The sequence below is a fragment of the Spea bombifrons genome, chromosome 1, assembly GCF_027358695.1.
Source record: "Spea bombifrons isolate aSpeBom1 chromosome 1, aSpeBom1.2.pri, whole genome shotgun sequence".
NCBI lineage: Eukaryota > Metazoa > Chordata > Amphibia > Anura > Pelobatidae > Spea > Spea bombifrons.
The window spans coordinates 118495864-118509325 of NC_071087.1; the positions used below are offsets into that span (position 1 = coordinate 118495864).

The window sequence follows — 13462 nt, forward strand, 5'->3', positions numbered from 1 at the left end:
TTCTCAGGTACATGTGTAAGTGCCATGACTATCATGCTATGCCTGCACAAACATGACAGCGACTGGAAGGCAAGGCTGATGTTGGACAGCTTAGTGTAAGTGCTGTATGCTGACAAAGCCACACACGTTAACATTACACTTTCTCACTCCCTCAAGTTACAAGGTATATAATATCCCGCCCTTGCCTAGGTCTAGCACAACTCTCAAACGATATATACAGCGGTATAACTAGAGACCACAGGGCCATCTTTGTCCCCAAACAGCTTGCCTGTGCCCGCTTTGTTCCCTAGTAGCCACCAAACCGTTTCTCTGTGCTATCTGTGCCTCAAAACAGCTTATCAGTGCTCCCAAAGAGCTTGTAGGTGCCATCTTTGTCCGCAAACATCTTGTGCACCCAAACAGCCTGAATGTGCAGTCTTTGCCACCAAACACCTTGCCCGTGCCATCTTTGCCATCTTCACTTGCTTCTCCTTGTATCTCCTTTCTGTGACCACTTCTGTACACCAGGCCTCCAGGTACACTTCCGCAAAGTGCAGAGATTCTAGGCACACCCACTCGCTCTATTGGAGGAACTGAGGAGAGGTTGTCCCTATGGCTCTGCTCTTTTGTGGAAGTACTCCTAAATAATGAAAACAATTTCACGGAAAAGAGAAGCGTTTCTGCACCTCTCTTTCTCAGTGAATCTTTCACCCTTGAGGTACTTTAAAAGGGCAGAACCACGTGGGACAGCCGCCCTTTTGCCTAAGTGCAAATATGGCAGTGACAAGCTGTTCAGGGGCAAAAATGGCACTGGCAAGCTGTTTGGGGGTCAAAGCTAGCACTGTGGGAAATGGGTGATATATTGCTTGGTGAATTGGGGGGCCCATAAAAAATGGGTCTGGTTAGAAGTATTATGTATGTGTGAGATTTATAGTATGTCTAACCGGAAGGACTCCAAGGAATTGAACACGCTTGCTCAATACGGAACACACACTTGGAGGCCTGGAGTTGGTAACAGGTACTCTGGTGGTGTAGCCGTAAGCATGGGTGGTCGGGAATAAAGCCGGGGTCAGGATAGCAGAAGTCACAATAGCCGTGTTTAGCAAGCCGGGGTCAGGATACCAGAAGTCACAATAGCCGTTTACCAAGCCGGGGTCGGGATACCAGAAGTCACAACAGTCGTTTAGCAAGCCTTACAGTATGTTAAGGGGAGGAGTGATATAGTCACACTCACCTGGGGGGTGCCCAAATAAAATTCTTGCAACCAGGTGTCAGTGACCAAGGGACACTTTGAAGGGTAGTTAAAGAAATGGCTAGAAGACAGGGTTTTACTAAAGACTTTCTGGCTTATTGCTAGCTATTTTTATAATTATGTACACATTTTTATACACGGTTTTCCAGAACCAGACTAGCGACTTAAATAGACCCTGGCACGTTCCTAAGCCACTTCTCATATGGGTTGATCCACATTCCAGAAACATGCAAGGATTGGCCCTCATAATGTATAGTAATATGACAATTTAGAAATATTCAACTGGACCCTTGTGGTTATTAAACAACTGGAATAGAGGTACTGCTATATCTTACCATGTCAACCTCCATAGGGTTTTATGATTGGTTATGTAATGTGTGACCCAATATGATCACTATGTCCCCAAATTTTGGGCTATAGATGCTGCAGCTTTAAAATGTATGGAACTACTTAAAATCAAATATCCACAATGGATAGCCGTTTTTATAATTTGTGATTTATCAGGCATCCCATATGGTAACTACGCTGCCCTCCACTGATATTAGCACCCTTGGTAAATATGGGTCTTGTTTTGGAGACTTTCTGACCCCAAATAATGCAAATAATTTTCAGCCAGTTCTCCAGCTGTGATCCTTGGAGATTTTTGGCCACTCGAACCATCCTCTTCACAGTGTGTTGAGACAATATAAACACGTCATCTTCCAGATTGACTGGAACTTCTTAATTATTGCCCTGATGGCGGAAATGGGCATTTTCAATGATTTTGCGATTTTCTTATAGCCACCTCCCATTTTATAAAGCTCAAACTTTTGCCGCACATCAAATTTTTGGTCTTCCTTATTGTGATGAATGGCTAAGGGAATTTGGCCTATGTGTTACCTAATATTTATACTCCTGTGAAACAGGAAGTCATGGTTGAACAATATCCAGTTCTAGTCACCAAGGTGTACTAAAAAAAGGTAAAATATAAATGAGAATATACTTCAAACATGAATTCATATGAATTCACAGGGGTGCCAATAATTGCGGAACACCTATATTTAACTTTTTTTAATGTATAAACCTGTGTTGTGTTTGGATTATACAAACGGTTAAACAATTAAGACAGTTTTTCACAGCCTTTTTTGCTCATGTTTACCAAGGGTGCCAATATGTTATATTTTAGCAAAAAAAAACAACTTATAGATTCTGAGAGACACATGCTGGAATATAGAGATGAGTATCCTGCAGATCTAAGAAGGGGAGTATCTCTTGAATTGAGCACCTCCAAAAAGGATTTTAGGGTCTCCATTTTTAAGTGACCCAAGAACTTTAGGTCTTTGATGAGCTGTATGAAGCTTTCTGAACCAGAAATAAAAATGCAGATAATGTCCCCAGACACTCCTGCTGTTGGCTCAGTAATCATAACTTCCTTGTTGGCGGACATCTTGGAACATGTACCAAAAGGCTTAATATTTAAGGGGATCTGGAGAGAGAACAATGCAAATCCTCTGGGAGGTAGAAGGAGAAGTCTATAAAATTAAATGCTTATATGTATATGGGGGGTGTAAAACCGTGAATGAGAGACTTATTTTATTACCGTATTTGCTCGATTATAAGACGACCCTGATTATAAGACGACCCCCAAAATCAAAATATTAATTTAGGAAAAAAACAAAAAGCCTGAATATAAGACTACCCTATGGGAAAAAAGTTTTACTAGTAAATATTAATTCATGTAAACTAATTTTCATATTTAATAAAAGCTATGCCCCCAGGCTTGCCACTCTGCCCCCAGAAATGCCTTATACCTCCCTATTTGCCACTCTGCCCCATGATGTGCCTTTTAACCCCCCTATATGCCCCTCTGCCCCATGATATGCCTTATCATGGCATATCATGGGGCTGAGTGGCATATAGGGGGTTAAAATGCATTTCTGGAGATATATATATATATATACTGCTAACAGCAATCACACTCCTATCAAGCCAAGGCAGCCAGTACATGCTGCAACCTGGGGATGTTAGAAGTGTGATTACAGCCTCCCTATGCTATGCTACCACCCCCACCCCCCTTACACATCCATGCTATCACACACACACACTCATTCACAAACATTTAAATACTCATTCATTCCATTAATCACACATACACACACACACTCAAACCCCCCACCCCCTTACCTGAACTGCAGATCTCCCACTTGAAGACTTCTGCAGGGGCCCGGCTGTGCGAGCAACTTCTCTGGCCCCGCCCCCAGAGGAAGGAGGGGGGAGGTAGAGTTATGTGAGGACTGTGCTAGCTTCCTGTTTCCTGCTGCTAATAGCAGAGACGCTGCTCGCGATCAAAGACCGGTAAGCATCACGGCCGAAGCAGAATGAGGTCTGATTAGAAGACGACCTCGATTATAAGACGAGGGGTATTTTTTCAGAGCATTTGCTCTGGAAAAAACCTTGTCTTATAATCGAGCAAATACGGTATTTGTAAAAGTGCAAGCATTGCCAAAAAAAAAAGAAAAACTTTGCTAAAAGTGGTCATGTGGTCATAAAAGTGATTATAAATACATGAATAAAATAGCTTTTTAAATTTTTATACTATTTGCTGCTTTGCACCATGTTATATTTATTTCATGTGTGTGAACATGAAGATCTTCATTAACAAAGTATCTCTATATTTACTTTTTTCTTCCAGTTTTGCGCACTCACATTCACTTTGTAAGCCTGACAGATAATACAAAGGTGCCTGTGATTTAAGTTCATACCTTCCTAGGCAGATCTGAACAGGACAAACCTTCTGCGTATGGAAGCCTGGAATTTGGGCTTGGTATATGAAGATGTCTTAAACATTGGGGGTTGCTTATTTTGTGGTAACCAAAACTTCTCCTGATGTACATCTGCACACTTCTCTCTCTCACAATGTTTCCCTACCCTCTCTGCTGACCACTTCAGCTTCTTTTTCATCTTCTATCTTATCCCATCTCTTCTACCATTAGCACATGACTATTGCAGACCTTTGTATCATGTGCAAAAAAGACAGCCCTTACCATGAAGACCTTTTGTAATATTGATAAAATATTATAAAGTATGGGTCCCTTTCTGATTATTGTGGGTACCCCACTAGTAACAAGGCCTTTCTCTTAATATACACCATTTACTATAACCTTCTGTCTCTTATGACCCATTCAACTATATTTGACATCCAAACACTGCCATTTACCTTACTGAAATCTAGATAGGCTATTTCAACAGCCCCTCCCTGGTCTATTTTAGTTATGCAGTCAAAATAAATAAGTTAGTTGGCCAATATATTCTTTGAGCACATTTTCTTTTAATGTCATCGAAATTACTGGTCTCTACTCTGCTGGCACCTTTTTTTGTAAAGTAGAACTTAAATTGTCAAATCCCAATCTTCTAGCACTACTTATGTCAATTGTGATTGGTTAAAATAGTCTGCTAATGGTTCTGGCAGGACACGCTGCAGCTCATTTAATAACTTTAGGTGACATGGATTTTGTCTGTTTTTACTTCATCTGTAAACACACATTTTACTTGTCTCTCCTTTTTATCTCTTCAGAGAGATATCCCTTCACTTTTATCGAAATATATATATATGTATGTATGTATGTATTTAGACAGTCTGATATATGGCTTTAGTGTAATTATTGATCACATTTTCTCCTTTCCATGTTCAGTTGGGTGTGTGAGGAAATTATAACTATATTTCTGTATGAAATCACATTTTGTGGGCTCTTTATTCATGTAAAGAGCTTAACTCCAGTTGTATAAAATAAAGCTAAAGCTCCACATATCATGCTTACAGGACAAGCTTGGCTTTAAGCGCCTCCACTATTTCTGGAGCTATGGCCTCATTTTGTTCCTTTACATTGAGGATTTGTGCATGGGCTTCATTGAACAGCTCTTCCCCTACTGCTTCCACCACTCTCTGCTTCCAGGCAGCCAACTTCGGTCTGTCTTCAAATACATCCAAACCACCTGCAACAGCCTGAAAAGCAAGAAAATTAAATCGGTCTCCAAAGGAGACAAACAAAACAACAACAAACACACAATCATTTTTGAACTTTTGAAACCAAATGTTTTCCCTACCCTTTGGGCGAGTAGGAAAGGCTTTTCATAACAGCTGTACTCAATTTTAGGGGTATGTTTTCTTTTATTCATTATAGTTAATATAAATATCTGTGTGGTGATCATTCTTGTACTCTTGATCACTCTTGTGGATGCCATTGGTATAATGGTGACATTATCTTCATCACATTTTTAAACTCCCCCCCCCCCGATCACATTAAAGAAGTAAGGTTTCATAGCCCTGCATACAATACTCGTGATAAGCTAGTAGAGGGTAATTGGGCAACAGTAGGTTCTGGACAGATCCTACTAGGGAAAGCCCGATTGCTTGATAGGGAAATCGAATGTAATTGTGTATCAGCACTCACACCGATACACCTGATCTGCCAGCAGGAAGCCAGCAATGCGTGCATATTACCCCTAAGACAGAATATCTAAAGTTCACCCTCCTCAGCTGTGAGGCTAAACCTCCAGACCAAACCCAGGGAGTACCCATGTATGTGGAGAGGAGGAAAAATAAAAAAAATATTTTTTGTACCTGCATAATTTCCACAAGCGCCACCAAGTCTGCTACAGAGATCTCTTCACCAACCAAGAAGGGCTTGTCTGCCAAGAATACCTTCTCCAAGTTAGTAACTGTTGTGTTAAACTCTGTAATGACACAGTCTAGTTTTTCAGAGCTGACTTCTTGGCCAAGAATTATGGACATGTGCTGTAAGAAATGTCAGAATACAGAAGGTTATATGTTACACCCTAACTGCTTGCACATGACATGAAAGTGTTTGCACACACTGGTAGGCTCCAGCCACATGTAACTTGTAGGGTTAACTACCCTTTATTATACCTTTACCGAGTTAACATATTGAAAGCAAGCTTAAACCTATGATCACTGAATGGCAGCACAAGAGCACATCATTAAGACAGAGAGTTAGAAGACTAGACTGTAAGGCACATTTAGGAGGCTTTACCTTAGCCCAGAAGACTTTGTAACAGTGAAGCCGTGTATTTGTGTGCTGCCAGGCAAGATATTCATCAACACGGGCACGCTTTTGCAGGTCTGATGGGTACCAGTGATCTGGAGTGTTGAATTTACGTGCCAGGTAAAGCAGTATTGCAATGCTGGTGGAGAAAAAATAAATCACACATGCTTAATGACCTATTTATAGCTACTTAAATATTCAATTGTCTATTTCACAGCTCCTTGCCTATTGCATGGTTTGGATAAAATAGTTCAGCAACAGGGCAGACATTCCTAAAAATTCCAAATAGCAGGTGATTTAGGTAAATTCAGTGGGGCACTTGGGAGGTCCACACATTTTTAATAGAGAGGTCTGTCCTAAAGCTGGGGTACACAAAAATGGTGTCCCTCTAGTAGAATTTTGAAGAAAATGCCACCTTTCAGACAACGTGAAGTCTCCATCTTTTAGAGCTGGCACTTTACAGAAAGCATTGACTTTTGCAAAATCTTCACCCAGTTGTTCGCCTGCAGAATGACAAAAAGCAAAGCATATTAACAGGTGGCATTTCTGAGCTAAAGATCTCTGTTCAGACTTCTCCAGGAGGATATAGACATTCCAGAGAGTAAAGAATGGTTTGAAGGATAAAGATTATTAGGAAATGTATTATGTATGCACAGACGAGCCACAACATTATGACCACTGACATGTTAAGTGAATAACACTGATAATCTTATCATGTCAGTGGCTGGGATCTATTAGGCAGCAAGTAAACATTTCATCCTCAAAGTTGATGTGCTAGAAGCAGGAAAAATGGGCAAGCGTAAGGAACTGAGCAACTTTGACAAGGGCCAAATTGTGATGGCTAGACGACTGGGTCAGAGAATCTCCAAAACTGCAGCTCTTGTGTGGTGTTCATAAGAACTGGAGATATAGATAGATGATTAGATAGATAGATAGACCGGCGTCACATGACTTTCCGGTGCTCCATCACAGAAGCACTGGCGCTACTGCCCTTCTCTTCCTCTGGGGCTTCTATGATGGAGCACTGGCGTCACATGACTTTCTGTTGCTCAGTCAGAGAAGCTCTAGCTAAAGTGCCAGCCAGCAGCGGAGGTTCACAGGCTGCCCCCACTAGACACCAGGGAGTATGGGAGGGGGGCATAAGGAATATCTAGGGGCAGCATGGCATATCAGGGGCAGAGTGGCATATAGAAAGGTATAAGGCATATCTGGGGGGGCGGAGTGGCATATAAGTAGGGCTGCAACAACTAATCGATAAAATTGATAATGAAAATCATTGCCAACAAATTTCATTATCGATTAGTTGATTTTATTGATGCTCTGAAAAATACCCCTCGTTTTATAATCCGGTTAATTTAATATCCGTCACTTACAGCAGTTACTACCTCCCAGTCCCTCCCTGCAGTCACACTGATGATTGGCCCCGCCCATTTCCTTACAGTGTCCACACTGCTCAGCAACTCATCTAACAGTAAGTATAAAATTAATATTTGGGCTGCTGAAAGTTAGGTGAGGTGCGGTTAATTTAGGGGCAGTTATGGTTAATGGGGTGTTTAGGGTTAATTTAGTGGCAGTTATGGTTAATGGGGTGTTTAGGGTTAATTTAGGGGCAGTTGTGGTTAATGGGGTCGTTAGGGGTAATTTAGGGGCAGTTATGGTCTTTAGGGTTAATTTAATGCTGATGACTGAGCGTTAATTTAATTAATTTAAAAAGGTTAATTTAAGGTGCAGTCAGAGGTAAAGGGGGGGGCAAACTAAGGGGAATCTAAATTCTGGGGGCAGTGAAGATTAATCCTGTATTTATTTATAAAAGTATTGTGTCAGTGTGCTGTGAACAGGTCTGTGAATCTATGAGGGCACTATGGCATATCTGGGGGGGTATAAGGCATATCTGGGGAGGACAGGGTGGCATATCTGAGGGTATAAGGCATACTGGGGTATAAGGCATATCAGGGGGCACAGTGGCATATCAGGGGTATAAGGCATATGTGGGGAGGGCGGAGTGGCATATCTGGGGGTATAAGGCATATCAGGGGGCACAGTGGAATATCAGGGGTGTAAGGCATATGTGGGGAGGACAGGGTGGCATATCTGGGGGTATAAGGCATACTGGGGTAAAAGGCATATCAGGGGGCACAGTGGCATATCAGGGGGGTATAAGGCATATGTGGGGAGGGTGGAGTGGCATATCTGGGGGTATGTGGCATATCTTGGGAGGCAGTGTGGCCAGCCTGGGCTCAAATGTGCATAACTGGGGGGGCAGGTTGGGAAATAAAAACAAGAAATGCATTTTCATCAAAAAAAAAAATTTCCGTGCCGTTTGGTTTTAACATCCTGTTTGTTTATTCAATTATTTAAATAAATGAAAAATTAATTCTTTTTTTTTTATCCGATTAATCGAAAAAAATAATCGTTAGTTGCAGCCCTAGATATAAGGCATTTCAGTATAAGGCAGATTAGGGGGGCAGAGTGGCATATAGGGAGGTATAAGGCATATCAGGGGAGCAAAGTGGTATATAGGGAGGTATAAGGCATATCTGGGGGGCAGTGTGGCATATAGGGAGGTAGAGTGGCAAGCCTGAGGTCAGATGTGCAGAACTTGGGGGGGCAGGTTGGCAAATAAAATGAAATAAAAACAAGAATATGTTTTAAAATATAGCTTTTATTATGTCAGTTTGGCAGGGAAATGCCATTGTTATAGAGATAAAAGGGTTAATGACATGTTAATGTAAATTTTAAGTTTTTTTATTCTTGTTTGTTTTTAACACCCAGTTTGTTAATTTCATTATTTTAAAAAAACAAAAAAATTGCATATTGTTTTTTTTATCCGATTAATCAAATAAATAATCGGCCAACTAATCGATTCTGAAAAAAATCGTTAGTTGCAGCCCTAGTTTTTACATGTTTCTATAACATCTCCCCTCTCTCCTCCAACCTATCCATACTGAGATATTTTAGTTGCTTCATCTTACCTACATGGGAAAGTTACACAACAAACAAAAACAAACAATGGTTTGCAATGTTTAACCCATGTTAAAGGGAGACGCCGGCTATTGTATGCACATATCTAATGTACATATCAGCTTTCCCTTTTAATCATTTACTCCCCCCTGCAAATACATGGAGGGATTGTGCAGCACCCTCTACATGCAAACCCCCGAACTACATGCTGTTCTGCAGCGGCATCTGTGCAGAAAGCGCTCCTTATCTCTGTGAGTTGGCTTTCCTGCCACCAACCGGCTACCTCTAGCTCAGGACCGGACCAGGAGGGAGCTCTGGAGCTGCAACTTCTCCCATAGCAATTTATTTACATTTGACTGCTAGCAAGGAATATGCTTACAGACAAAGTTCATTAATAGACAATCTGGAACATGTACTTATCACCACTGCATGCTTTTTCATAAAGAACTGAGAGAGAAGTCATAATGTATCACTTTGCAAAATGTGGGAGACAGATATGTGATCAAGCATTAGCACAAAAGGGGGGCTGCCTGGTGTTTTATAGCACATATGTACACACACACATTATATATCATACATACAGCAACCAGGATGTCTAGACTACAGAGGACTTGGTGACATTTCTGTGGCGGCTGGACCCTTTTTCTGTACTTGTTATGTGTTTGTATATTTTATCACTGTGGGTGTGATTTGAACAGGACTAAATAGCACACAAGGAGTACGTTGCGTGTCAATATATTCTGGGCTGGTATATTTCTGGGCCACTTGGCTGGACAGACCCCCTTTTGCTGAAGGTTACCAGCCCTCCCCATTCATAGAAATGGGTCAAAGCCATGCATAGAAAGAACTCTATATGCAACATTTCCTCCCGAACCTCCCGCCTGTTCTACTAAAATCTATGGGAAAGAATAATTTGACATAATACAAGTCCCTTTATCCCCATGACTGACGGGTGGATACTCCCAAACACCCACTTGGCCCGGATATAAAATGGATGACACGATGGGATGTACCCCTTTATCTTGCCCCAAACACAAGCATATACCACAGCCTACCTTTAGAGAGTCGGACCTCCGCAAACTGAAACGGGATATTATTGGCCTTGGCGAAGATATAAACAGAGCGACATGGCTGGGACAGGAGATCCAGGTAAAGACTCAGTTCCGCCATAACTTTATAATAATAAAAACCGGCTAAAGCGCACAAGCGAAGCAGACAGAGACGAAGAAAGAACAAGCCGCTATTAACGGGCTTTTATATCAGGCTACCTAGGTACTGGTAGCCCCGCCCACTTAATACAGTCCCTTCGCTTAAACTCTTTAATGTCTTTGGTCTCATTACATGACGACAGAGGCCATGGATAGGAAGTGGAAGGTGAAGTACATTAAGAGTGAGTAGAAGTGTGTAAATGGGCCAAACAAGGAGACAGAATGCCATGTAAAAAAAAGGAAAATGAGTAAGTTACCAACGTTATGATTATTGGGAAAACGATGTAATCATCAAGGAGTATTCTTGAAGGCAGGACCTCAGCGAGGTTACATAACAAAGAGAATACAGAATGTGCATGTGCGCATCACATTGCTGGCAGCATTGTAATCCACCACGGGGCCCCTACAATGCATTTACATGGTTTCCTAAACGTTGGCTGGTTAGGGAGATCCGTGATCTCCCCAAGCATTTCTGGAGGCTGCAGCTGCTGATCGGGCGGCTGTGCGCCCCCTAGCAGCTGCGCCCGAGGCGAGTGCCTCACTCGCCTCATCCTAGCTACGTGGAGTAGACGGAGTGTAGACAGTTCTATACACAAAAAGCACATTGCATCATTCCATTTGTTATGGTAATAAGCAGGGGTATTTAACCTCTTAAGGACCAGGCTGTTTTTTAACTTTTGTGACCAAGGCTGTTTTAACACTTTTGCAGTGCTTGTGTTTAGCTGTAATTTTCTCCTCTCCTATTTAGTGTACCCACGCAAGTTATATATATTGATTTTTTTTTTCAGGACAAGAAGGGCTTTCTAAGGATACCATATCATTTAATTTCCTATACAAAAAATAATAAAATATATTGTAAAAAAAGCAAATTTTCTTACTTTTATTTGAAAAATCGTTTAATTATTATTATTATCGCAAAAATTAGAAAAATATTTTATATATATATATATATATTTCCCCCTCTGAAATACCTTATTTATATAGATTTTCCATACTTTCCCGGCACTTATAGGCAACATACTATAAGGTGTACCTTATTCTTTACAATGCCGTAGAATTTTTACATTAGCTATGATGGGATTGCAACAAATAAACCAAAAATAGCCACAAAAGTATATATTCCTGTAAGGCTAGGTTTCCACTTGGGTTTTTGTCCTGCGTTTTTTTCTTGATGAAAAACGCCAGGAAAAACGCCAAGAAAACTGCCACTGCATTTACCTGCGTTTTGGCGTTTTTTCTGGAGTTTTTTCTGGCGTTTTAGCCTTTCTGTGGAAATTGCTTTTTTTGACCTTAGGCAGTTTTTCCAGCCTTTACAAGTTAGAAGTTTCACCCAGCTAAAAGGGATTAGGATAAATGGCAAGTATCTGCCCCCTCCTGATGTCATTTACTTGGTAGACCCTTTTGTCTCTTTTCTGTGGTTTGTAAGGCATGCTTTATTTCGAATGTCTGCTCCTCTGGGAAGATTGGCCCCAAATGATGGTGCAAATTGTTTGCTGTTGCTTTTGGCACGCAGGATCCAGTTGATGCGTCGGGTATGTTTGTTTGTAATGGCATGTTTGTTCCAAATGGTGTAAAATTCAATATGAACCAGTCCAGGACTTTGTTTTGTGTGAAACTGTTTGTTTCCAGCCTATTTCTCGTAGGACACACAGATACTGGGTCCATCCTCTGCATTGTAACTGTGGAAAAAACGCCATAAAAAACGCCAAGGCAATAAACCCACATGGCTTTTTCATGGCGTTTTTTCTCTCCCATAGACTTCTATTGGAGAAAAACGCCAAGATTTCCTTGCAAAAAACGCCAGAGTGTCAACATGCTGCGATTTTGAAAAACTGCCACAGAGCCCAAAAAAGCAGAAAAACGCCAAAGAGGACTGAAAAAACGCCAAACAGAAAAACGCCAAGTGGAAATGGCATTTTGCGATTTTCTATTGAAGAACAGCTAACATCTGGCTGCAGCGTTTTTTCACTAAAAAAACGCCAGGTGGCGCTATTGGCGTTTTTATGGGCGTTTTTAGCAAAAAAAAACCAAGTGGAAACCTAGCCTAAAGCAGACAACCCAGACTGTCGTATCAGGGGTATTTGGGCACTCTTCACATAGCTATTTGGCCACTGATCACTGTCAAAGGTGACCTCAGAAATTATTTCCTGCGCTTTTTTTTGCCAACACTTTTGCACAGGGTAAGTGTTACGGCCAAAATTGTTTAGCTGCATCTCCTGATTATGGAGATACCCCACATCCTTAGCTTTTTTTCTTTCTAGAGGGCCATATCCATCCCTTACATATAGTACCCTATAGGGTAGTATTTTTTATACTCGTGGCTTAATAACATGTTATTAATGCCAGTGATGTTACAATGACATCACCTAGCTCACTTTATTGTTTTTTTTTATTATTAGTTATTGTATTGTCAAACATCCTGATCTCCCGTGTAGTGGCAGGGATGTGTCCCTGCCGCTGCAAGGTCAGGACGTACCAGTACCTCCATGTGTGTTTCGTTTTATGACGTACCAGTACTATAGGGGACTGAAGGGGTTAATAACTTTAGGTGTGTCCCAGCCGTTCCTATGGATTTGCCTGTTTTTAGTTCTTCATCTGGATACACACACCTTTTATGTGTCACCCCTATTTGGCTCTTTAGCAATCCCTTGACTCTTATCTAATTTATATAAACAGAAGTAGATGATGTAGAATAAAGTTACCTCCCTTCATTTGTCATTCACCCAGACACTGCGTTTGAAGCGTTGCTTCCCTGGGTCAGCCCAGAGAAGCTCCAGGGTGTGCGAGGAGTGTTGCAGCACACCCCACTTTCCCTCCAACCACAGAGTTTTCCTGCATGCAACATCTGGAGCACCACCTACCGACAATCCAAACAAGGAGGCCTCCCGGTAGCTGGTGTCTGGATGGTCCCACGTATTGTACATTTGCATTGTTCAGTTCATATTTTCTTCTTTCCTAGTTCAGTTACACGAACGAGGAAACGACAGCTATATTTCTGTACGAAATAACTGCTAGGAAAC

General features: G+C 41.4%; 1 protein-coding gene across 1 annotated transcript; it reads right to left on the reverse strand.

Annotated features, from left to right (window-relative positions):
- Window positions 1–4930: 4930 nt before the first annotated feature.
- LOC128474909 (glutathione S-transferase theta-3-like) lies at window positions 4931–10443 on the reverse strand. Its single transcript, XM_053457336.1, has 5 exons — window positions 10290–10443; window positions 6689–6776; window positions 6262–6412; window positions 5832–6005; window positions 4931–5213 (listed from the first exon to the last, which is right to left on the reverse strand). The coding sequence occupies exons 1-5, from the start codon at window positions 10402–10404 to the stop codon at window positions 5025–5027; spliced, it is 717 nt and encodes a 238-aa protein (XP_053313311.1). The 5' UTR covers window positions 10405–10443; the 3' UTR covers window positions 4931–5024.
- Between the last annotated feature and the right edge of the window lie 3019 nt (window positions 10444–13462).